The 27,524-nt window shown below is 37.4% G+C and overlaps 1 protein-coding gene across 2 annotated transcripts in view; it reads left to right on the top strand.

The window, feature by feature from the left end:
* The first annotated feature begins 6,661 nt into the window (after window positions 1–6,661).
* Window positions 6,662–27,524, top strand: part of LOC139728134 (SLIT-ROBO Rho GTPase-activating protein 3-like) — a 100,160-nt gene continuing 79,297 nt past the window's right edge. Inside the window, exon 1 of one of the 2 annotated variants that reach the window (XM_071639096.1) lies at window positions 6,662–6,924. In XM_071639096.1, coding sequence (XP_071495197.1) covers window positions 6,864–6,924 — 61 coding nt within the window. In that variant the 5' untranslated portion in view covers window positions 6,662–6,863. The remainder of the gene's footprint in view (window positions 6,925–27,524) is intronic. The other variant, XM_071639106.1, reaches the window with a different exon arrangement.

The following is a 27,524-nucleotide window of genomic DNA, read 5'->3' as shown; positions in this document are numbered from 1 at the left end:
AAACACCAAATGAACAGTTTGTCATAATGGTGGTTACTCCCCCTTTGACAATGATGCATTTGATTTCACACACACACAACACACACACATACACATACACACACAAACACAAAAAAAGAGGAATATGCATCATCAACCTCGTTCTGGAATATAATAACTTAATTTGGGGAATTCCCTCATGCATTTTTTTGTTTTGTTTTCGTATATAAAAGAAAGAATGGATCTCGAGTCCGATAGTGTTGTTTGAGAGACAACATGACAGGATAGACGGGAAATCAACCAAAAAAAAAAACATAAAAGAAAGAACATGGCGTAACTCAAAATACCATAAAAGCTGCTTTTTAGGAATTGGAACAAGGATGATCAAGAAAATGACTCGGAGTCGGAATATGCTGATAAGAATGTGCATGCTTTTCATTATCTGCAGATGATATTGTGTGAATGCATCATGACAATGTCTTCAATTTGTAAGACTTGTAAGATTTGTGAGATTTCATTGACTCTTATATCGACCTCCTCTCGGGGTATGAGAATACAAACATATTTACAATATATGAATACAAAAATATAAGTGATAAAGTACATTATACATGTGAAAATAACAGATATAAATAAACATGTTTACAAAACAAGGCGTAAAGGACGTTTAATTATATACTCTACCACTACGTGTACACACATTCACATCTACTTTACTTTCTACAAAACTACTATCTTTCTTCTTTGGTTTCGAAGAAAACTGAAACATAATCATTCTGACAAATTTGGCTAGTTGTTTGTTTTTTTTTCAAATGGCAAGCATTGGCTGGATTGAATAGTTTGGCCATATGTAATGCACTTGGTTTACTGGCCATCAAACTACTTGGTAAATTATACAATAGTCTCTCTTTGTGGAAAAGGGACAAACAAAAATATAATGAAATTCATCCCCTATATCTGCAGATGAACATATTATAGTACAATGCAATTCATCCGTCAGGCTTGCATCAAACCTGCCCTTATTATATTAACGGGTAATCCATTAGATCGACATCTGAATTTACTCAATGTAATATAATCTTTCTTACACAAGACCTGTAAATGCTTCTCAAACATCAAATTATCCTTAAACATTCTATAATTTGTACAAATCCTATTTGACCATGTGGCTGCTCTCCACTCTTGACTAAACATATCAAAAGTCTAACTTTTGAAGTGTGTGAAATCCATGCAGTACTAAATCCACCCCCTTGTGCTAACCACACATTCCCTAGCCCTGCATAATCAAAAATATTTGCGATAAATAATAACCATTGTGATTTTGACGGGGAGTGTGTGTCTCCTTGTAAATGCAAAAGAAATTTGAAAATTGTATAGTGTTTGGTTTCTTTTCCCTTAACTAATCTCAACCAGAATCCAATCATTCTACATTTAATATGGTTCAAAATTACTCCACGTCCAGTTTCACCATAAACCATACAATCAGGAGTACATTTGTTCACAAGCAAAATTTTTCTTAGGAATTTCCGATGGAAAACTTCAATTTGGTCTATGCACTCATAACCCCAGACTTCACAACCATAGAGTAAAACAGGTAAAACAAGATAATCAAATAGATGGTACTGTGTGTCCACAGAGAGCTGTAACTTTTTGGCTTGACCAACATGCTATAAAGTGCTTTTCTATAGCTTGTGTGACTTGTTTAGAAATTGCTTTTTTAAAACTACCATTATAATCAAATTTAACTCCAAGGTATACAAAGTCATCTACAACCTCTAGTGGATCACCAGCATAAACAAATTCAGGAATTCTTCTAACCTTCCGACGGAAGAAAATAAAAATTTTAGTCTTGCTAGCATTATCAGTCAAGCGCCATGTCTGACAATAACTATCCACAGCATCGAGAGCTTTCTGCAACTCCTCCGGAGTTTCTGCCGAAATTATTGTGTCATCTGCATAAAGTAAACAAGAAAGATTTAAAGCTTTTTTGACATTATCAGAATCCAAGTGTTCAGTAATCTCACCTTCCAAATATTTCAGTCCACCATATGATTTTCTAATGTATTCTTCAAAATCATTCAGATAAATGGCAAATAAAAGTGGGGGAAGGTTTTCACCCTGTCGTACACCAGTGTTACAAGTAGAAAAACTCTGACATCTCCCCCCTGACCGTCACACATGATTTAGCACTTTCATAAATGTTCTTAATGATAGTAAACATTTACCCACAAGTCCCATCTTCAACATTTTGTACCATAAAGATGATCTATCAATTAGATAAAATTCTTTCCTGTAATCAATAAATGCACAGTATAATCGTTTTTTATTTTGCAGATAGACATCAATTATAGTCTTCAAAACAAAAATATTATCAATTGTATAGAATAATTAGAACGAAAGCCAGCCTGTTCTTCACCTATAATAGCAGCTTCGAAAAACTCTGAGATTCGATGATTCAAAATGGAAGTAAAAAGTTTTCCTAGACAACTGAGAAGAGTTATTCCTCTATAATTATCAGGATTTGTGTCTATACCCTTATTCTTAAAAATAGGAAAGATACTCCCTATGCACGCATTCAGTTGGAACAATACCACTGTCCAGTACCACATTAAAGAACGTTACCAACACATGAAGCATCTCTGCGGGACAATTCTTAAGGAATTCATTTCTTATGAAATCTTTTCCAAAGGCTTTTGAATTTTTAAGTTTCTTAATCATTAGTGCCACTTCTTCCAAAGTGACTGGGGCATCCAAGGAACCATCTGCCTCAAAAAAATTCTGAAGTACTATCTTTCAGGCCTATGGGCTTGTATGATGAACAAAATCCCCTAATGAAACATTTCCTATTTTCTTTACCTTGCGTTCATTATTACTGTTGAGTAATTGCCAATATTCTTTCGGATTGGATGCCTGTAATGAACGGAGAGATTCATTTAAATCTTTATGAAATTTCCTTCTTTTATGTCTTAATAAATTCTTATAAAGCTTTCCTGTAGATTTATAATGATTCAATAGACAAGTAGCTCCTGAACTGCCTAGAAATTTAAGCTTCCTCTTTATTCGATTTTTAACATTCAAATACTCCTGCTGGGACAGCTCTGCATTCTGCATCAAACCAAGGCTGATGGTTGTTTTTATCCTTATTGACAGTCTCATTTGTGTTTACATTATGACGAGATTGTCTCCACTTACAAATGCTAACATCTTGTGCAACATTGATGAACATATCGCATAATTGCGAGTAACGAAAATCAATACTATCTTGATTTGCATTCCCATCTAAACATTCCACATTTTCACACATTAGCTCAGCCGAGTCCTTGATTTTCTGTTTAAATATTGCAGCGCTATCACTGTTCCACTGCGTGGAATAACAAATAACATTGACTTTCATTAGGCTGTGAGTCTATAAATCGGCATTGTTTAACTGCAGTGTTTTGAGAATTGTTAAAAACAGTGTCGACATCAGCAGATTTAGAATTTTGCGATTGCAAGGTCACACTGACAGGACAATGAACATCTGACAAACATTTATCAAATACATCAATACTGAAATGTGTAATGCTAGAAAATAACTGGCGAGATACGATAACATAATCAATAGTGCTACAACCACCATTTTTGTTGAAGCATGAGTATTTTCCGACAGACTGACCTTCCCCTAATCCTTCTATGAGATCGAAACTTTGGCACACATCAATAACAGACTTTCCATTATTATTTACATGGACATCAGTATTATAACGAGAAGTTAGGATATCTAGAGTATTTATAGGCCATCAGTATAGTTACATGTATATCAGAAACATCATTGGAAAAGCCTAATCCAGTCTGATCTGTCAACACATCCTCTACATCTAAAAAATCCTCAAGTAAGCCCGTCCTGGCATTAAGATCACCCAACAAACAAAAGGGTGCATCATATCTACTTTAGATATCAATAATATACACCAGGTTGTCAAAACTTCATTAGAATGGTGAATATTGATCCCTCACATGGCAAGTCACTGCACCAACAATAAACTCAAAACCTAAAATTTTACTATCTATACCTTGATCCATGAAATTGATTCAGAAACTGTTGCATGAATTCTTTCAGAACAATTAAGAATATGATTCTTCATCAGAATATACATACCGTGAAACCCACCTAACTTTGTTTATTGGATTGGCATACTATAATACATCAACACTGACAACCGCAAATATGAGATTGAGACAGATCTGGTGTGTCTGTTTTTGTCTCTAAAAGACATGTTGTATCATATGCTGCAAATGTAAGTCCATTTTTCCCCCAATATCTAGTATACTTCAGTATTGATATGCACAAGTTACAGTATTTTATACTCAGAAAATGTCCAATAAAAGTCCCACATGCAATGCCATGAAACGTCTCATTGTCCCGCGCATGATTTGAAATTAAGATTGTGCATGATTTGAAAAAAAAGTAAGAATGTGCTTTTCAGATGATATGATTTGAATGCATGATCATGACAATGTTTTCAATATTTCAGTATTGATATGCACAAGTTATAGTATTTGCAATGCCATGCAATTCCATGAAACTTCTCATTGTCCCGTGCATGATTTGAAACGGTTAATCAAAGTTGATATGTTTTTATCCATGTTGCTATCCTTAATACACCATGCTGGATATGAAGAAGTTAATGATAAATAATATTGTATATACCGTAAAACAACATACATAGTTCGACCCTATACTTTTGCTTGGGGTGCCCGATGTCGAGTTTATAACGTGTTTCAGTTCAATGTCAGTTTGTTGTTTGTTTCAAAGTAATAATAATATGTAAGAACAGGTATCAGATTGTTAAGGTTTATCTCCGTTCACATACAAGCTCCATACAACAATCCAAAAAATTATTGTTCAATATAAATGCAAATCAATGGAGCTTATCGCATTTATTGTAATGTTGAGATCTATGTTTCAGCTCTGAACTCAGACTAAAGCAATGAATAATTCATGCGATCAGGCAGGAACCATAGGACTTGTATGGGAGGGTACAGCATTAGAAAAAGTGGACCTTTTATTTCAAGTTTATGTTCCAGATTGGGGGCGCAAAAAATATTTCTGTTGCCACTTTCGGGTTTAATCCGCTGACAAGCAAAAAAAAAAAAAAAGTTCTGGTACCACTATACAATTGCCTCACAAAGATGGTTCTTGGTTTCTTTACCAAAAATTAAAGGGGATTTCTTTTTGCTGCTGGCAAACGGGGCGGGGGGAGGGGGAGGGGGAGGGGATTGGTCCGCGGCCCACCCCTGAAGCCCCCTAGTTACGGACCTGGCCATTTTCCACGGTAATTTGTGACTTTGTTGTTGTTTGTACTATTAGTTTATTGTTTGTTGTTTGTTTCTGGTACCAATCCACTATACGCCATAGACTCCGGTCTAAATGCTAATCATTGTGTATCATAGAATGTACAACTGCGTGCTAAATCTGCTCATCCGGTGTACATTGAAATGAGCGAGCACTAAAAATCCACTACATGATTATTTGCTTAGGTGATCCACGAAGAGATCTCTCGTATAATATGTGATTCTTATTGCATTCAGACTCATCACACACACACACACACACACACACACACACACACACACACACACACGTATATATTATTGTTGATTATATATTCTAATAATGATTTTATGTATACATATATATATATATATATATATATATATATATATATATGTATATAATATATACTATGCGTAATTGCACCTACATACAGTTTTTGAATATAAATGAATAACACAAATGCAAATTACACATTCAATGTTTCATCTCTTTCTCACTTTCTCGAAATGTCCTCTTGTTTTAATATATACGTTATAACAATTTATACCTTTCTCTCTGACTTCGATGAACCTCCTACGTTCAGTTCGTCCATGTGATATTATACTTTTTATCCAGCGAAATGGGATCCCATCTCGCTGCTCCATCTAACTAAATCTGTTCATCACATACCACACAATTGCTTTAAAATGTCGTGAATGCCACGTTGTAAGTTAAAAGGATGATATAATAGATTGGTAGAGATGAGGATTGTGCTTTTAACTTTTTGCGAGATGCCAAGAAACCACTTATGAAATACATAGTACAGAGCATACCATTCATAGAGGAATTAAAAGTTTTTATTCAATGAAAATCGATTTTGGAATGGCCGAGACATCCAAAAATAAAGTAAAACAAAGCGATCGTAATAAAAGGTGCATGAGTCCCACCCTTTATTAGGATTGCTCTTTTTTTTCCTTTTTTTTTTTGATATCTCAGCCATTTCAAAACTAATTTTCGTCAAATAAACATTGAATTCCTCTTGGAATTACATGTTCTTTCATATTTTATAAGAAGTTTCTCATACATTATCTCACCAAACATCTTAAAAACCTGAAGTTTGGTCTCAACCAAAACTATACGATCCCTTTTATAACCATTAAGTTCCACAATTCTTATTTTCATTCCTTGATATCACTCGGCAGACATTGCTTGCTTCTCGGTAAACATAAGGGGAAGCCATCCGCGTAATTCGTTACCAGCAAAGGACGCCATCATCTCATCGCTCTGTTAGCCGTCGGCTCGTGAAAACGAATTTGAGAGAGTCAGCCGCGAGGTGTGTGTAATGCAACGCGTACGGACAAATAGAGTTGATCGAGACGCCGAAAAAAGATCGCGGAAGGTACTCAGTAGTTCACAATTACTGACCCCGGAAGTAAGAAGGAACTTTAGGACCACTGCAAGATGGCGACTGCTATTGTACTCGTGAAAACTTAGAAACTTTGAATATTTGTTACACATTTTTAATCTCACGAGAGTTTGTAGGCAATCTTTGTATTTCACCTGGGAGGACGAGAGAATATTAATCAAGATGACGACGGACAAGAAGCAAGAGAGGCTAATTCAGCAAGAGCTAGAAACGAGAATAAAAGGTAAGAGTGCTGCTTGAAGGAGCAGATTGCGCTCAGCTATTTTTGCCTCTGTGGAGTGTTGTACATGGGATCTTCGCCGGGTGGGTGCAGACATCCGTGGTTTATCTCCGCTGAACTGGCTGGCTGGCATTGGTGCCTTGCCAGCCAGGCAGCGCGGCTTGCGGCCCTCGGCTACGCTACGCTTCGTGGGTGCGTACCTCCCTGGCTTGGGCCTTGGTTGAGGCTTCCGCTGTTGTCATGCCACAGTATTAAACAAAGATGGTCAAGTTTTATCTTAGCCGTTACGATGATACAATTTAAACCCACCACGACCCACTGATCTGGAGTTTTCTTGTTTTTTTTTTAATAGGTTCCACAAATTGCTGTTTTGGTGAGCAGATCACAAAAAAAAAAAGGAAAAAAAAAAAGAAGAGAGTAAATCTAACGTTAGACACTACGGTAGGTCTAAGTTTAATTGAGAGTCTAAAACATTAAGCGCTCACTATTTCATGTAAATGCCTGCTGCTGAATCTGTTCAGTGGTAGATACAACCTAATAAATTCAGTGGCTCTCTCCATAGACATTCATAGGGTCTGTGTCATGGTATTTTCTGATTGAAAGTAACATGAACTTCAGACTATTGCCAGAGATATATACTTGGGTGACCCGCACCTCGTCATAGTTAATGTTTGCCCATCATTGAATCACATTTGGCCACTGAAATTCTTTGAAATCCAACTCACATTCAGGAAAAATGCTGAAAATTCCAATGGAATCACAAGTTCACTGATCGATATTGAAAATTTGCAGCTATCGTCGTCAAAGGCGAACGATGCGAAAAAGTTGCGCGCTAAGGAAGGGGCCCGCAACTCGTCACCCGCTCTCCCATAGACTTAGCACGTAAAAGACGTGTGCGATGACCGTGATGTTCCCATAGACATACGCGTAAAAGATGCGTGCGGGTGACATATAACACGTATTCCTATAGCCCTATTAAAATTTCAGATTTTCGCGAAAAACTGTTCGGTTTTCACCACAATTTGCTTGGTTGTGGTAGTCCTGCCAAGTTTCAAGCGTACAGAACACAGTCCCGGGCATACATTTTTGTTCAGTGCGCTCAAAACGATTTTAAGCGGGGTGACGGTATTCGGGCCCCTGACGAGGTGCGGGCACCTGGCTATACCTCGATAAGTGGTACAAATGATATTCCAAGATATTTCTGGCCATTTTGTATTGTGGTCTTGTTCTATGCACCATTTCAAAGCTTTTTCCATCATGTAAACATGATTTCCAGGCACTATAGGGTGCTCCAACAATGCAGTGCTAAGAAATGTGATTAGCAAAGCATTTGTCAAAACACATGCTACAATACACTATACAGGGATTCAAATATGAATATGGGAACCCTCTTCAAGCCCTATCCCAAAAATACATGGATTCCACACTCTGAATTTAGTATAATTTAAAAATCTTTCTGGATGACTTGGCCAGAGTTTGGCCCAATGTATGAAAGAAATGATTTGATGATCAGTCAACATTTATATTTGAATTATAGTAACATAATTTCAAACAAGAATTTATTAAACTTTTGTGGTGCTATACATGTAATTCTCATCATTGACCTTGATTAACCCATTGAGGGTGAGTCCTGAATATATACTCGGGCAGGTGTCTCTGGGAAATGCATGTTGTGGCAAAATCAGTCCATCCTCAACGGGTTAGCAGTTGTGCTATTGTCATTTCATTTTATTTTTTTCCTGCATTTAAGGGTGAGTCAAGTATTCAAGTTGGAGAATGAATTTTCATTCATGAATTCATTCATTATTCTATGCTTCTGGAGCTTATTCTTCTGCAGCAGGGTATATCAATACAAGTATTAAGTACGTACCCTCTGTTTGATGAACTTCACAGAGTTTTCTGGAGATGTGTTCAACTTTCTGTAGTAGTAAGGAATACTCAAAATACTGATTTGAGGAAGAAAGGTTTCGGTTGTTAGATTTCCCACTAAGCTTCAGGACATTTCTATCTACATTACACTGTGATAATGTGAACTAAATCCACTTTCTATGGCTTGTAGACCACTGTTTACATTTCTAGTGCAATGTAGTGAAGACAAGCAACATGAGTAACGGTCTTTGCGGAAGCATGCTCTAGTAGTGGGGTGACAAAGTCTTGAATACAGGACCAGCCACTTTCCTGTGAAGGATGCAAGCCAACAGATTTTGACACTTCCTGCCTTGGAGATGATTTTCCTTTTGTTTGTCACAGATAATTTTTATGCTATTATGAAACTTTGCTGACTACTCCTAGCATCAGGGGGAGAGCTTCAACAGGATTAGTACGACCATGGACCTATGTTGTAGGTCCATGGTACAACTAATCTATGTTGTTTCTAACAGACCCAAAATCACTAAATGCTATTCATTTGTTTTGACACATGTGGTAGTATACGATGTAGCTAGAGAATGAAAAATGGTCCGTATGAAAAGTGCCGTGGAGTGTTCTCTAGCCAGCAGGAGGTGGCATCACATCTCTCTTGTAAAAGATTCCAGGATTCATGATTCTCTCAGGAATGTTACTAAGAGAATCGCTGGCTAGTTGCCTTGTTTATGGATACAGTAGAACCAAGTTATAAAAAAAAATCAAAAAAAAAAATCAGGAGGCTGAAAGCATGATACAAATACATGAAAGTGTGTGCTCAGGGAGTACAAGGTTGACCTCAGGTCAAATTATGACACTTGCAACGTACAAGTTTTGAAATTTTTACATAGAGAACGATGAATCAAAAAGATGTGAGCCTGATCGTGACCCAAATTTCAGAATTTGTTTTAATGACAATGAACATATTGGTGCAATATTGCTGAACTTTCATTCATTCTATTCTGGGGTAATAATGATGACATTTTTTTTTTTTTTCAGACAGATACATCTTGTAGGAAAGAAATGTAAGACATTGAGAAGGCCAACATTATCATGAGTAGACATATCTATATCTATAGGCAAGTTAGATTAATGATCCTGTTAACTTGGTTTCTTGTCCAAAGTATGGATGCGCAAAAACAGTTCAAGACAAAAATGACAAAAAACAAAACAAACCTGTTAGGAAAAATATGAGTTGTGTGATCAAAGCTTTTATCAGAACACAGAATTGACAGCTTAGAATTGTATGTGTTGCATAATGAAATTCAATACCGCTTATACACTAAGATACAGGACCTCTCTAAAGGTTACCCAATGGCTTGTTTCATTACATCATCAAAATGAATGAGAGGGGAATTATTTGTAATTGCCATGCGGTAAGTGCTTTGATATCATGGTGCCATGCATGCCGTTCTATTGTCATTTAAGCAATGGTTTTAAAGGTTTATGGAGTTTGCAAGGCTAACAGAAATGTTGCAACTCATAAACAAAGAGACCACATGACCTGATAATATGTTCTCGAGAAAACATAACTTTCCTTCTTGTCAATTTATGGTGACTAATAGTTATTTTGACAAGATCCAGGAATAGTGTGCATTTCAACTACATTCATTTTTGACCTTATGGTCTGCAATACATTTCAGTTCTGTCAACATTTATAAAGAATATTTTGATGAGTACATACATCATTGAAAGCTTGATTTGTGTCTAGACAAGAGAAATGTCATTTTCTTTTAAGTGATAATTAATAAACTGTTGTATTGGCAAGTGCTCATTTTACCGTTTGCATGTTTTTGTTCAGTTATATTAAGCCTGGGTTTTTATTAACTTATTTTTTGTTGTGTTTTGTCCTTTCCATCAGTGTTTGTCGCTTTACTTATTACAAAGGCAAATGAAATGTACACATACATGTATGCCAAAGAGAGTAATTAAGCAGATGAACAGAAATATCAAAGTTTTATCATAATGACAAATAAAATAAAACAGTTGAGAAGTTATAAGTTGTACATTTTTCAATGGAACAGTGATAGTTGGAGGAATTGTTTAACCACAAACTATAGCAGGAGGTGATGTCACCAGAGTCCTGAAATGTAAATTTTGACATTTATTGTAAAGTTTTTTTTTCAGATACTGAGAAACTTAAAGAACAAATCTAAGAATAAGAGGAGGAAGTGAGGTAACAAATGGGTGTGATGGAGAGGAAAGCATGTGGCATAGTAATAGAAGCCACAGTCACAGAAATCATCAGGTTTCGCATTGTGACATGAAAATCAATTTTAATTTGCCACTGTTCACACACAAAAAAAAAGAAAAAAAAAGAAAAAAGAAATCACTTTGCTGTAAATATTTAAAGCGCTTTTGATCTCAAGATCGAGCATGCCCAACAAATGACTAGGGCCCTGTTTTATGAAGAGTTAAAAATTTATTATGTATAGTTGATTTCAAATGTAAGTCTATGGCAGCCTGTGTGGTAAGGAAATTTAAAATCAGTTTTATCTTTTGATAAAATGGAGCCCTGAGCATGACTCTGGCTTCTAAGTTTGCAACCTCTTTATGGGATTTTCAGAAATTGATAGTTTCTCTGCCTGCTGTTTACAAACACACACCAGGGACCTGGCAGTGTAGATCATTGGGAGAGTTTTAAAAACAGAATCAACCTGGACTGATATTGCATCATGATGCATATTGTGAAGTTTAAAAAGTTTTTATTGTGTCCATACCTAAAATTTACTAGTTTTTGCAATGCATTTAAAATTAAATTTTAAAAACTCTTAATTTCAGGGGCGTGTATGTGGCTTGTATGCACCAAGGTGCTTAGTTTAACTTGCCAAGCTTTTTAGTCGGCAATCAGAAATCAATCCAAACTTAGTTGTCAATAAGCAAGCCCACTGAACGGATAGCAATATACTTCAATCCAACAAAGAGGTTGTAGTTACATGATATGGATTAGGGGGATTAAAAGATTTCTGTTCACTGACAATTAGTTTCCAGATACAATGTATCTGTGCCAATTGGTAAAGAAAGCACTCCAGTGTGTGTGAGACAATTGGTGAACAAAGCACAGTAGGGTTTAACTGAAGTAAGGGTGATTGTGCAGATTGGGATAAAATTAATATTTTAGAACTGATGTATTTTTGAGATACTTGTACCAGCCAGTCACCAAGTTGTCCCATCTTGGAATAAGTGATGAAACTATGTGCATTTGTTTTATTGTGATGCACATTTTCTGTTACCGGCGTGATATCTATGTGTATACCGTCTAAAAGCATCACTTATATTCATATGTTTAGTGATATTTCTTTCTCATCTTTATTGGCTTTTTATTCTTACCCCCCCCCCTTTTTTTTTTAAATCAGCTTTGTGAACATTTTCACTGAGCTTCTTCTAGTTTTGGTCTGCTTTAGTATTCTTAAATACTGAAGAATCTATGAGCAACCAAAATTACATGCTATTATGAGCACAATCATCATGTCCAGCTAGTTCTTTGTATGTTGAAATGAATTGTGAAATCCTGTTCATTTCAATGGATGCAAGACTGAAAGAGACAGAGAGGTCACTATGCTGTTTATAATTGTATTGTGCAGCTTTATAGTGGCATGCACACATGTGGTGATTCGTGGACTTGGACTCAGTCTGCTCAATGATTATAACTTCCACAGTAGTGCCTTACTCCAGACCGCATCCGCCCTGTCTCACTCACGTGTTGCACACAATGTGTGTGGGCTGAGAGGCATTTCAATGATGACGTCTGTTGCTCAAAAAGTATTACATTACATGGTCCCAACCGGGAAATCAGTTCAAAGTCCTAAAATACAGATTTATGATTATGATTGAGACCTAGAAACTGCAATATTTGTCCTCTCCTTATGGGTCATGAGAATATATTATATATATATATATATATTTTTTTTTTTTTTTTTTTTTTGACGAAGTGCAATGTATGAACAGAAATGTTCAACTCATATCAGAGCATAGTGAGTGAAGAGAAAGAAATGTTTCATCTGATAATCAGTAAAGGGCAATGAATTGTGAGGTCAATCTTTCCACTGAAGACATCAGATTTGCATTTTTCATCTCTCACTTTGGGCATATGATATCAATCACATCAGCATGCATTGCATTAATCATGTGATTATGCGTGCTGATATGATCTATCACATATAGGAAAGTGTACATATACTGTATACTTTTAAAGATGTGATACAGAGTGATACTGTCATTTCAAAGGCAGTGCATGCTTAAACCACTGACTCACATACAAATTTGCACAGTGTACTGGCAGAAAATTCAGTCAGCATGCAATGCCAAAGGTAACCATGAATGTACATGTACCATTGAAATTTAATGTCAACCATTCAACCTTACAAGCTTGAATACTGACTAATTAATATCACTTGGTAAGGTTATAATTCAGCAATGATATCTTTCTCTTGTTGCTGTGTACAGGTGTACATGTAGAGGTCCATCTCCAATCTCGAAAAGTATTGTTCACTAGCTTGATGTCATGAATAAGCTGCTGAGACCAACACTGTGATTCCAGACTTGAGAATACATTTGTATGGATATGAATGAGATACTGTTAGTTACCATTTCTATCTTACAAGGTGTACTACACTCTGTGTGTGCTTGTATGAATGCAGATAATAACAGTGTCTTTTGGAATTATTGTCTGTTCATATTATTACACTTTCTCATATCTGAATTATTGTGATACATGTTCACAGGTCATTATACAATTCTAAAGGGCATTACAGTGCATAGCGTGTTGGCCCAATCAGTGCTCTACGAGCTGATGTGCATCTGCAGACATTATCAATATCAATGCAATGTGCAAAGTTTTCTTTAGAATAAATATATGTACAGTGCAATACAGTGACCAAAGTTAGCTTCGATTCACTGTTTCATTGAAGTCATGTAATGGAACGTGAAGTTGGAATGTTGCTGAGTAGTGCTTCAGAATGCTCTCGAAATGACATACTGGATATCCATATTTTACAAGAAATGAAGAAGATGTCTGTTGTTCATAATTTGTTATTCCACCAAATTACTCAAGTTCTGCAAGGTGCCCTACTGTGCTATTTTGAATATCTCATAGAATGTCAGTTCAGATAGGGTTGTAACATTAAGATGGATTTACTATTGATTTTATCCACATTTTCTGTTATATGATTTGGATGTGACTACCCTCAATTTGAAATTATATTTCATTAGGGAAGCCTTCCTTTAAGCTGTAATTGGTGTCATAATTAATGGTAAGTGCCTGAAGGCCATAAGAAGCTGAAACTGAAACACAGAGTATAAAAGTTGCTCTCTGCTGAGTGTATGCAACATCAACTGCCATAGATAGATACTGCATGAAGTGTTATCTCGAGAACATAGAAGATCTAGAGATCTGCAGACTACAGATTACTGTAGGGGACTATACAGTGTAGTCAGTTTGATGCTGTGCAGTGCCAGACAATAAATGAGTGATTGCATTGTAGGTCTAATGACAATGCATTTATAGGTGTTACTTTTCAATGAATATTTTTCCCTATAGATGCTACTTCAGTATTCTTTTAGGAAGGTGTACTTTAATTTTATGCAACTGCATCGAAATTATTTCCATGTACCGGCACACAATGTTTGCCTCTTGTATATGTATATGAATTAGGGTTGATTCTGTTTCAATTTGCAAACCTTCATGAATGTGATTTTACCTTTAATGCTTTTATTCCACAAAAGTGGTTTTTAATTCTGGTAGTAGGAATAGGTAGAGCACATGTGCTTGCTTATTCAGAAATACACATATAGGATGGGGTTCACAATTCAAATTTGAATGTGAGTTCCTAAATTTTAATACTCTTGAGATTGGGCATTGTGACCCCTGTCATCCTCTGAATATGTTACTACTACTAAATACTACTGTATCTAACACCCCTTTCATATGTAGCAAATTTCACCTGAGATTTCCCGGGAACTTGAAGGTGACGCCAGAGTATAAAAGTCATTGCAAGTAAACTCTGTGGTGAAAAGCTAAGGCCAGCATACCAACAACATTTTACGGGCAATTTTGTGTACAATGTATATCACACCATAATGTGTACTTGCACTGCAGAAGAACTGGCAATAGATATTCAAGCAGGAGCTCATTTGCTAGTATGAAAGAAATTTCTTGTGGCTGTTCCTCGTTTGGTTCCCTTTTGAATCTCTTGGGTGGTTACCTGAGTGACTAATTATGTGAAAGGGGTATAAACTGCACCCTTCAACAGTGAAATATACTACAGGGCTTTTAATGACCTGTGTGATGAATGGGACGGAGCATTTCTGGCCACGCAGAGTGTGGATGGGGAACCATGGCCAGTTGATACACATCTGCTGAGAATTTTATGGCCACAAACTTTCACTGTAAAAACATTACATCTAATCAAAATAATTCACTTCTTGAGAATAATAAAGTTGGAGTGTTAGAATTCAAAATTTTTAAATCTATTTCATGAAAAGCGAATTTAATGAAGAATGAATTTCAGATACACTTACCCATATAATGTACAATGTCTTTGTCTTCACTGATTGGCTGTATATACATTTTGTAATGGACAATGGTATTGCAAAAGGGGGGTTGGGGTGTGCAGATTAATAATCTAATCTTGGAGTCGGCAATTTTAGGCCATCAAAACTATCTACAAACCAAGCCACCATGGCTCCATTAGGGTTATCCTGGGTGCATCTCCGGGTCGGTCCCGCTGCATTTGCCATCACAAGTGAAGTGAAAGGAAAGCAGTAACGACTGGAGTAATATGATATGGCGGGTGTAATGAAGGCAGAATCCCCGCCTCCACTCCTGGTTGGCCGGGAATTGAAGTCAAAGCACGCGGCTGATGGCCCGTCGCGGCATCACCGTGAATCATGCGGTAGAATGAAGATGGGAAATTAACTGGCCGAGGGATGTGCCATGAAACTGCTCTGTGTGAGCAGAGAGAGCTTGAGTGGATTGGGAAGTCATGAACTTCAGTTTAACAAAGCCAGCATGAGATGGTAGTATGCTGTGAGAATTTGGTGTAGGATGTACAATATGTACTGGTATCATGAGGCAGCTAGCTAGAGCCTTCTACGTACTCACTGTTTGCAATATGCACAGTCTGAAGTTCATGGTAGTTGTACTTTGTAATGGTGACTACAAGCTTGATATCTGTTTAAACATGTACATGTAGGTGTCAAGGATAAACTATGCAGTGAAAGCCCACCACCCGTCAGAAATTAGCCCGGTTCAATGTTTGTATTGAGTCAGATTTAGTCTTTTCCAAATGTCTGCGCATGTTGACACATACGTTCTGTCAGTGATTGAAAGAAAATATGAGGTCTTGGGGTAACAGCAGGTGTACAGTGAAATGCTATGTTCCTACATGTATGATATGAACAGTTCACACTGGTACTGCTACTGTGTTGATGAATTTGCTGTTAAGAATATGATACCAGATTCTGTAGAGTAGTGACTAGTACCTTTCATGCTGTGGTTAAAAAAAAGGATAAGAAAATGCATGGATAAGTATATCTCATAACATTCATAAAGTCAGAAAATAGTTGTAACACAGTAGACAAAACAATTGTTATTTTTTGTTGAACACATGGTTTCTAATTAAATTTATGAGTCAGCTTTGTTTAAACTGAAGGAATCATGTAATGTTCTGCTGATTCTTATTCAAGTAATGCACCACACCTGCTAGAGTTTGGTGTGCAGTGATGTTTGTTGTATCTGTAACTTCTCCACTTTCTTTCTTTCTCTACTTTTATCACAAGCTTTTACAATTCTATCAAAGTAGAAAGCTTTCAGATAGTCCTGGAATTGCCAGTCAAAAGCAAGGTCAAAATCCAAATACCATAGGCAAAACCTCATACACTGGTGGTGTCTATCATGCAAATAGACATTTGAATCAATAGTTTCTTGAAATTGTAGCTTAAAGGGACTGTACAGTACTGGTTGAGGTAGGGATTCATGTTTTGAACATTCCTAAGTGAGATAATGAAAAGCCTCTTATGAAATATGAAAGAGCATGTAATTTTAAGAAGGATTCAACGTTTATTTGATGAAAATTGGTTTTCAAATGGCTGAGATATCCAAAAAAGTGCTAATAATAAAAGGCGACATGCCCCAACTTTATTAGTATCTCTTTGTTTCACCTTGTTTTTGGATATCTCAGCCATTTCAAAACCGATTTTCATTGAATAAACTTTTGATACCCCTTAGAACTGCATGCTCTTTGACATCTCATAGAGTCGTTTCTGAATATCTCACAAAACGTTAAAAGCTAAGACCACCTCGACCAGAACTGTACACACCCTTTAATACACTGTAATTGGGTGAAGTGACACACAGTATACAGTAGCCCTTCAGTAGAGTGTTTTTAGGAAATTGTGGTTAAAATGAAAGTTAGGAAGAGGAGGAGGAGATGGAAGTGGAAAGAAAGTATTGTAATGTTATAAGTGAACATTTTAGCACGAGTGATTGTATGCACTATAAAGATGAATCTTAATTCTGTAGAATCAAGACATTACATAGTGGTACATACATGTATGACAAACAAAGATATGCACATACACTGTATGCTTTTATTTCCATGCTGGACTTTTGATGATTTTGAAAATCTGTGTGACTGTATAGTCAGTCAAAAGTGAATTAAAACACCATAATAGTAGAGAAGCTTGTAATTCCCCCTCGTACAGGCATACTGCTTTTAATGTGAATGAATTTCACATGTTTTTTGTGATGGCTCCTGATAAAGATTGAAAATTGATGTCAAATTTATGTAGTTTGCGGTTGAATGCAAGATAATTCTATAAAGTTTTAGAGCCTAGTGAATCACAGGCTTTGTCAGCTGCATGGAACCCCCTTCATTGGCTAATCATTAACAACCTGTCAGTGGTCCAAATGATTTCATCCAACCCTCCAAGTTTGTGTGCATGATTGTATTAAACTGAACCTATAAATAGCTGTATAATATTCTGAGGTATTCCTGGATGGGTACACTCTTTGAATGCAGTTATAGTTGCCTTGTTGTGGCTTGTTGAAACCCTCACTAATTTGGCTAGTCAGTCATATTATTAGGCAAACCAGATGTCGCTGTTTCTCTGGTACTGCTGCATCCACTGGGCAAAAGACTGGAAGGGTAAGTTTATTGCCTAAAATATCCCTTGGCATGATAGACTAGTCAAATTAGATTGGCATCTAGGGACATGTCAAAACTATGATAATGGGCTAAATTTAACTTTCGTAGCAACTTTTGAAATAAGATAAAAATCAGAGAATGAAGTGCTGAAGTGAAATTTATCTTTATGAAGACAGTGGCGCAAAACCAACATATTGAAGAATTTTTGAGAGTTTGAATAAAGCTGTACAAATCTAGAAATTTAATATATGAAAACATAACTGCTTGTCAATCTAGCATTATTATCTTATCAACTGCTGCCTAGTATGAAGGTATCTCTTTCTGTGGTCCATAGCTGTTGTGTCTTAGTGATGCTAATGTCATGGTAACGCTGCTACCAGCCTGCTTGACCTATTTAGTATCCTGCCCAGTGTCCACCCAGGCACCTGAAACTGGGAGGTAATTTTGATATACTGTATCTTGTATTATGTAACAAAGTCAATTCCCCCTTGCTAGACAAGAGAGTTCTCGTGTGGATATAGGACATACAACTTGTATACGTACATTGTATGTGGGACATTGTGTACATTGTATTGATACATTGTATGGGTGTATAACATATCCATACAACGTTTGTTCATATCTGAATGCCCTTATATATATATCCATATGTCATGTGAGTAGTTAGGGCTTATTCATGATGCTTGTGAGGGTTACTAGTAGTGCGAACTACCAGATAATGCACACCACAAAGTGTAAACCTGATGCCCAAAGCCAGCACATTGAAGTTCATACTGCGCAAAAGAGAGATTCATACATATCCATGAGCTTCTCATCTTGAAACATGACATTGACAATACATGAGGTCTGATGCTGCCATACGGTTGATTTATATTAGGATTTATCCGTATTTTGCATGGATGGATATACAGTGTACAATACTCTGGTTTGAATGGTCTCGTATCAAAAATCGTATATCCATACAATGTATGGATACAAGCTAACTCTGTGTGTCTGATAGTGGCCTTAGTTTCATTTCATCATCTCCCAGTTATCACGCTCTGCAGGATGCAGCCTTCCTAATCAGAGTATGATAAATCAAATCAATCAACTAAATATTATGAAACTCAGGGCGATGGAAACTGTGAGTTGTGATGGCACCTATTGGCACCCTGTACAAATTATACTTGATGTGTTGTGTGCATTACAGCATGGTGGGATGGGGGAGGGAAGCAACCCAGGAAGTGATGTGTGAATGAAAATTGGTCTTTATTTGAGAATGACGTGACACCCTAACTTCACTGCGGGTTTGACAAAACAAGAGTCTACCAAAAACTTGTGTGATGGCCTGCTTATAAGCATGAAAATAGTTTGTTTGTGTTTGTGAAGTCACGTGTGAATCCCATTCCATATTTGTTAGAACGTGCGTCACACACTTATTGTTGGAAGCTATTTGTTATCCCTCTACGGAACTTGTTTCATTCTCTCTGCCTCTGTCCCTCAATTTGAGATGTACAGTGTGTGCGTTAAATGCACACACACACACACACACACACACACACACACACACATACACACTCACACTCACACTCACAGGCACTTATTCATGTGTGTACACACAACCTCACACACTTACATGCACACAATACATGATCCCTATAGTTCACATTTGGTGCAATATGATATAAAGGGGTGGGGATGAGTAGGGAATTACATAAATTTTTGTGCTATGTGTTCATTCGCCTTACACAAAGAAGGCAGCTGCTTTATATAGGGCGTGGTTTTATTCAATATAGGATCTTTTTTTTTCTTAGTTATCAGTCAGACTATATAGAGAAAGGCAATTGTAACTGTCACGATCTTTATAGGGGCAGAAAAGAAAAGATTTTATATCTTGTAGTCAGACAACTACTGTAAAAGTGGAAATTTTAGCGGCGTTCAAATTTTCGCGCATTTCGCGCAACCAGAAACTAGCGTGAAAATAAAAGCACGCGAATATTTTTGCTTGCCATAGGTGCCTGTGCGTGATGTCTTGATTCCGCGGAATTAAAAACACACGAAACTCTTCCGACCCGGCCAAGCGCGAAAAATTAGTCACGCGAAAATATCCACTTTTACAGTACATATTGCAGGAACATAAACTGAACATGATTATTCCAATGTTTCTACATAGTGTATGGTTTAAGGAGTGTATCTGCTTCTGGTACCTCCACCCACCCCCCCCCCCCCCCCTACTACTTGTGCAAAATCTTGTAGGCCTAAACTTAAAATCAAATTTAGAGCAGTTAAAGGTAAAGGTCAAGCTATAATCTTGCTCTGATGTTGGGCATGAGGCATTTCAGAGAGACTCATGTCTTGCTGGTCTTTAAAGTGCCTACAATGATCTGCTGCCAAAACTTTGGCTTTACTGAGCAACTTTAGGAACTTCCTTGAAAAAGTGGTTCCCAGTTTGATAATACAGTGCTCATCCGTTTGAGAATCTCAGTTTGTGTAGTTCCCCCAAACTTTACTTTTGATCTGTACTGTCATGAACTCAGTAATTACATCATGATCTGGAGCTCAGGACTGTGGGCTTCAACGTGCAAAAAGTTGTGGATGTCAGAAAAACAGGTTAAACAGTTAGTTCGTGAAATGATGGTTTTGTCAAGGTCATGAATTGCTTGTGGGTTTGCTTCAACTCCCACCAATGAAATATTCAGTGTGTGATGATGTCAGCAGGAGAGCCTAAGGCAGGTGATATGACCCTCTGCACCATGTTGAAAAAGATACCAGTAGTTGGGTGCAATTGAGACATTCTCTGTGTAGGTATTTGCTCACTCCAGTACATACTGAGTGCGTGGTAACGGAAGTTGTTGGAGCTGTGAGTAATTAGTGCTAACAGCAGGTGGGGCAGCCAGGAAATAGGGGGAATCTCTCTTGCTCTCAGCAGCAGAGAGGAAAACTATCACAACACTGGATGTTTATGATCTTCTTGCAGGGATTAGGACTGGATGCAAGTGCATTAGCACTTTGCAGCTTGTTAATTACAATGCCCCTTTGCCAGACTAGTATATCCTTGTACTGTGAGTCTTGCATGTTTGTGTTCAAGAAATGTCCTGCCACTCTTGGCACAGGATGTCAATAACGAGCTTCAGAGGGGAAGGACAGAAATTGGAATGTTAGCATTGTTTGTGCTACTCGCTCACACATTATGCCTGTTTTGATTTTCCTAAATTGTGCTTTGGCTATGTTTGGACTTGATCCAAAGTCCTATCTCAGTAGAGACCATGCATAAAAGGCATTTTATAGCACGCCGTATGTTGGAATGTGGGTGGAAAAACTGAAACTATCACAAGAAGTAAAGCCTACATTACATGCTTTGCAGCACCAAGCATACACTGTCAAATGAATTTGGAGTGTGCTTACAGTACTTTTAGGTTGTTATTATTGTGTTTGTGAACAACGATACAATATATCATGTAGAGAAGATTGTGGTGAAAGCATGTGATGGCTTGCTGGTCCAGTGTTGACTACTTAAATATGGTACTGGTACTCAAGACAAAGTAGCATGAAACACAGTGTTTCCGGAAATTATGAGTTTTTTCATTTACTTATTTAGATAAGTATTGATGTAATCATTTCATCATAATGGCAGTTCTGATGGATTTCTCCATTGTCACTCCCAAACTCTACGATTAGGCCCTACATGAAAAATCCCGTAGAGTTACACATAAAATGTATCTACTCTCTACATAACTCAAAGTAATACAGTACAGCGTGTGTCCATGCATACACCTGTACATATACACCAACCGACCAAGATTTTCAATTTGCAACTTTTAAGAATTGAGTGAAATTTGAAGGGATACATCTTGCAGTATATAAGATATAATATATCTATTATACTTGCTAGCCATTTTTGGAGGATGTACACGTGTACGTACCCCAGCAATGTACTGTCCTGGCTAGGACAATAATGGTACAAGTTGAAGATGAGTGCAATATGCTCCCAGGAGTCCCAGCTCATTTTAATGTCCCCCTCAAGGCCAGCTGGTGATATTAGTACTTGTGCAAATGAGGTTTGTACAACATCACACTCACAGAATTGACAACCAGCGGGGCATTTCATGAAACGCTTTGTCATATCTTTTTCTGACAAACTGCTATAAGCTACAAAAATCCTTGCATCTGATTGGCTGAGAGCAAATTTGTCGGACAAATTTGTTCGACAGAATGCTTCATGAAATGCTCCCCTGGGCAGTGATTATTTTCACTTCAGAAAAGATATCAACGCCACTTCCATAACTTTATACATGGTTAGTTATTCTCAGTGTGTGCGTTTCATTTGCACAATTTTACGTGAAACAACTGATATTCATGAACTTAATAACTCACAAGAATATTGCAAAATGTAATAGTATGCATCATATATCATTTCCACGGTGGAAATTGGTAGACTTTTCTAATGAAAAAAAGGTACTTATTCTTTCTCATTTTATTTTGTCAGTGTGGTTCTTGATCAGAAATTCAAGAAATACATGGGGGCATGATTATAGTGTGTGGTATATAAGCACTTAAACAAAGCATACACAGTCTTTAGTTTTCTCTTTGATAACTTTATTTCAACTTGATTGTAAGCATGGCTACTGATTGTTGTGGAATTTGCTTTGATTCACAGTTAAATGGAAAAAGCGATCAGTTCCTTTCAAAATGTATAAATGCAATGAAACTGTACTATATGTAGGACATGATAAAGTCCTCAAGAAATGAGTGTGTGTGTTGTTCAGGTCTTTTCCTCTTTTTTTTTTTTTAATGTGTGATGTTGAAGCTTGTAGCTGCTCTTAATTACAAACCCTGTGTGGACAAGGATGTCTGAAGTAAAGTAAACACAATATATCCAGTGATGCGGCCATCCTGTCCTGTGTGTGTGTGTGTATTTACATAAAATGAGTGATGCAAACTCATCTATGGTGTATTCAAAAGAGGAAGGAGGCAAGTGACGTGAATCACCCAGATTGCTGAGAAATCCCGTGCCAGGCTTATTGAGCCAAGAATAGACACTTAAATGAATCTTGAGATTAATCCTGTAAACTGCCACACATTCTTCCTCCCTGACCTCGGCTTTGAGGTGAAGAAGACTATCAGGTCCCCTGTGATCCTCCCGGATCCTCTCATGGTCTGTAATGAAATAGTTCAGTATTAGCAGCTGGAGTGCTAAATTTCTCTCAAGGTGGCTTTGTGTAGTTTAAGGTCACATATAGTGTGCCAGCTCACTTTCTGGCTCATGTTCATGTCTTTTATCCAGTTGTGAGTTTACTTGTGTCATGCTCTCATTATGAATGTGGCTCTGCATTGTGTTTGTCATATCGTAGGTAGTGTTCTTGTTTTTCATTCACTATGCTTCAATATAGGTCTTCTTGTATTAATATCTATACTGTAGCACAAGAAAATTTTGCAAACTGGAGCTGACAGCATTTTTCGCGGCATGAAATTTTCACGAATTGCCACTGGCATTCAATGCATATAGTGTAAACGAGAACTTTTGCATGGATTTAAATCTTGTGAACTTTGACTTTTGTGAAATTCGCAAAATTGAAATGCAAGCAAAAATGTCTGGTTTTACAGAATGCTGGTGTGAAAGTTTGAATATATTTCTGACCAAAATACACACCACAAGTTCTTTGGTGATGATATATTAGTGATTTGAGTGTACATATGTAATTTATTTCTAAGTAATATGATAATGATGATGCTGGACTGTAGTGTTAAAACAGTGCACTGATAATGATTGGTCAAATATACAGTATGTATTTTGATGAATGAGCATATAGGTAAATGTGTAGGGTCTATCTTATATTGACACTGCAAGAATTCATGAGATGATCCCCTTTAAATGACTTTTCATCATTTATGTTGAAAATATCTGAAACATGCTTTGAGTACATACAGAGACGCATGCCTAAATATGCTCAGGTTTAGAACATTTGCACAGCAGTCACATTCGAAGAGAGAGTTTGTTTGTAAGTCCATTGTGACTCATCTGTGGCAAGCTCACCTTTTCCCCCCAACACTTCAAAAGAGAGCAGCATGGTGCCAGACTTTTTTTTTTCCCTTTTTTTTTTGTCTGAGCGGTGACCCAGTTTGAGGGTCAAGACATTGTATGTGAAGAATACCATGATGTCTGATGGGAAATACACTGCATTGGATTTCTGCTGAAGTTCATTCTTTGTGGAAATGAAGGGTTGACAAATGTTTGAAGGAGTGATTGCTCTGTCCATGGGTTGATTTGAAAGGCTGTCAAGGGCATCACGACATCCGTTTCCCACAGGAAGTCACCAAGTAACTTTATCCTGGATGAGAAAGAGGATAGCAATGAATGCCGTTGAATTCTCTCTAGATCATTGCTTGAAATGCTCCTGCTGACACACCATACACTTGACGCATAAGACTTACGAGATTGTACCCAGAGTCACAAAGTGGTTATAGTAAGCGAAGAAGCACTGTTGATGGTACATTTGTTGATTGTATTATGCTAACTATAGACAAATCTCAGATTGTCAATAGTCTACACTGTGCTGTAGTCGACTTCAAGCACACCTACAATTTAGTTAACTCTTTTCATTGAGATCATAGAGAAGTTGATACAAAGGCTGTCCTTAATTATGTAGATCAAATTCAAATTGGTATTCAAATGCATATGATGGAATTTTCAGATGGAAACTAAAGCATGCATAGAAGACACATGATAGGCCTAGTGAGAACTGGTAGTCTTATAGACCCCATTTACAGTGCGAGGCTCGGCCGTGGCCGAGCCGCGGCCGAGCCCGCCTTCATTTCAGTGTAAACACACAAAAGGCCAAATGCGGGGCCAAAATTGGCCGCGCATTTGGCCACGCTCTGGAGGTGGTCTCGGCCGCGGCCGAGCCGCGGCCGAGCCCGGCTTTTTCTCAGTGTAAACGCAAACTGGGCCAAATGCGCAGCCAATTTTAGTCTGGCTTCCACACCCTCTGCCCGTACTATTTCGTTATTCAGGATATTAACCCCCTCAACGTCGAAAACTAGTATAGTTTATGGTGGTTTTGTCCTGCAAAGGATTTTTCCTTCAGCAAAGGCCTTTGCCCAAACAGCAACATCATCGCCACGGATTCCAGTTGGCAAAGGGTCTGAAAACCAGACTATACCAAATTGCGTTTGTTTACAAGCACAGCCCCACTACGACAAAATATTGAAAGGTTTGAATTAAAAGCGCGGCCGAGCCCGGCAGTGTAAACGGACAAAATTGCGGGGCTCGGCCCCGCAATTGAGGCTGGGCTCAGCCGTGGCTCGGCCCAGCCCTGCACTGTAAACGGGGTCATAGACTTTCATATTGAAGAAAAGTCAGCCAGAATTTGTTGCTTGTAAATTGTTTCATTTACAATATGTGTATTGCTTTGAACTTTACTTAGGCCCCTACTTCCTGTATTGGAGGGGGGTAATTGTACAAACTGTAATAGAACAGAAGTAGACTCACAGAGAAACTACATCTGCTGTGGAAAAAATGAAGTTAATGTCCATTATGGTGATAAAAAATAAACAAAAGTTTTTATGCAATTATAGCTTGAATGCCATAAGGCTTTCAAGTGGTTGCAATCACTACATTTAGCCAGTATGTGCAAACTTTCTGTAACCTGCTGCTTTTAGTTCACTATATAAATGCTTTTTACACATCTTTAAATTGTACATTCTTCTTGAATAGGAGTTTGTGTGTGTGTGATAACTATAAGGCCGACTTAGACGACACCTTCTTGTGTGCAGATATGTATTCTTATGATCTTGTGTACACAGGATATCTGCATCATTCATTCAGAGACAAAGCTGTGAAGTTTTCATTGTAATCATGGTAAGATCAATGGTTGGTAATTTGCTTCATTTACAATTAAGTAGGCCAGAATACACAGGTTTTTATTGTCTCAGTGAGATGAAGCATTTCAGTGACGTAGGTTGGTGACTGTCGGCATTGTTGGCACAAATTCTGTATTTGTCTGCTTGTCATGTTTCTATGATTCAGGAGTCAGACATTCCAGAGTCTACGTAATTGGAATTTGTCCTTTGGATTTTTTTTAAAATTATTATTATTGTTTTATTTTTTTGCTATTTTTTTTTTTTGTGTGTAAATAGATCTCATGAGAGAAGGATTTTGTGATATGGATGATTTATGACTACACTATTGCAGGTAAAGACTGATAGAAGATCTGGTCCCAGTCCAACTTAAAGGACAAGTTCACCTTCATTGACATGTGGGTTGAGTGAATGCAGTAATATTAGTAGAACACATCAGTGAGAGTTTGAGGAAAATCGGACAATCCGTTCAAAAGTTATGAATTGTTAAAGTTTCTGCTCAGTCACGGCTGGATGAGAAGACTACTATAGCTTGTGATGTTACATGAGTACAACGGTATAAAGAAAGTATAAAGAAAATGCAACTTATTTTCACTTTTCTCGCATAACAAAAGAACACTCGACTTCTCTCTTTCAGAAGGCAAGGGGAATAATATCCTTAACATACATCAGTAACAAGTCCAAGAAATGTACACTTTATTCAAAAAGTAAAGTTTTGTGAAATTCTCTTTTTATTTTCCTTATATTGTTGTACGCATGTGACATCACACACTGTAGTAGTCTTCTCATCCAGCAGTGATTGCGCAGATGCCTTAAAAATTCATAACTTTTGAACGGATTGTCGGATTTTCCCGAAACTTTCACTGATGTGTTCTACTAATATTGTCGCATTCACTCAATCCATATGTCTATGAAGGTGAACTTGTCCTTTAATGTTCATAATTGCCTCATGGCTGTGAAGCACACATAAATGGCAGTGTTAGCTAAAACAGTAATTTCTCAATTCAAAATAGATGTGCATTAATATTAAAGGCCAAATATAAACTGTATGATTTTTTATTGTTTTCTTAATTTGTTTGTTTTTTGAAGAGCAGAAGTTTATTTTTTTGTCTTTGTTTTGAAAAACAAACTTACTTATTGCAACTGATTGACAAATTGCCCTACATCGACGTAAATAAGCACTGAATTGATCAGTGTTTTAGTAGTAGCCATGATAAAAAATCATGGGCGTACATACTGTCGGGCGAAAGCTCGGTGGTCTAGTGGAGATGACGCCTGTCCGGTGATCAGGAGGTCGTGGGTTCGAATCCTGCTCGAGTATGTACGCCCATGATTTTTTATCATGGCTACTACTAAAACACTGATCAATTCAGTGCTTATTTACGTCGATGTAGGGCAATTTGTCAATCAGTTGCAATGAAAACATCTCGACGGAAGAACTTCATAAATTTGAATAACAAAAGCAGTACCCGCTGCATGCTATAAGGATTAGAACCAACACTTGCTGTCGGGCGAAAGCTCGGTGGTCTAGTGGAGATGACGCCTGTCCGGTGATCAGGAGGTCGTGGCTTCAAATCCTGCTCGAGTATGTACGCCCATGATTTTTTATCATGGCTACTACTAAAACACTGATCAATTCAGTGCTTATTTACGTCGATGTAGGGCAATTTGTCAATCAGTTGCAATGAAAACATCTAGACGGAAGAACTTCATAAATTT

Source organism: Diadema antillarum, unplaced genomic scaffold, assembly GCF_040938485.1.
Source record: "Diadema antillarum isolate AM-2024a unplaced genomic scaffold, OU_Dant_1.0 scf00000018, whole genome shotgun sequence".
Lineage (NCBI taxonomy): Eukaryota > Metazoa > Echinodermata > Echinoidea > Diadematoida > Diadematidae > Diadema > Diadema antillarum.
This window is presented reverse-complemented; position numbering and strand designations above follow the sequence as displayed.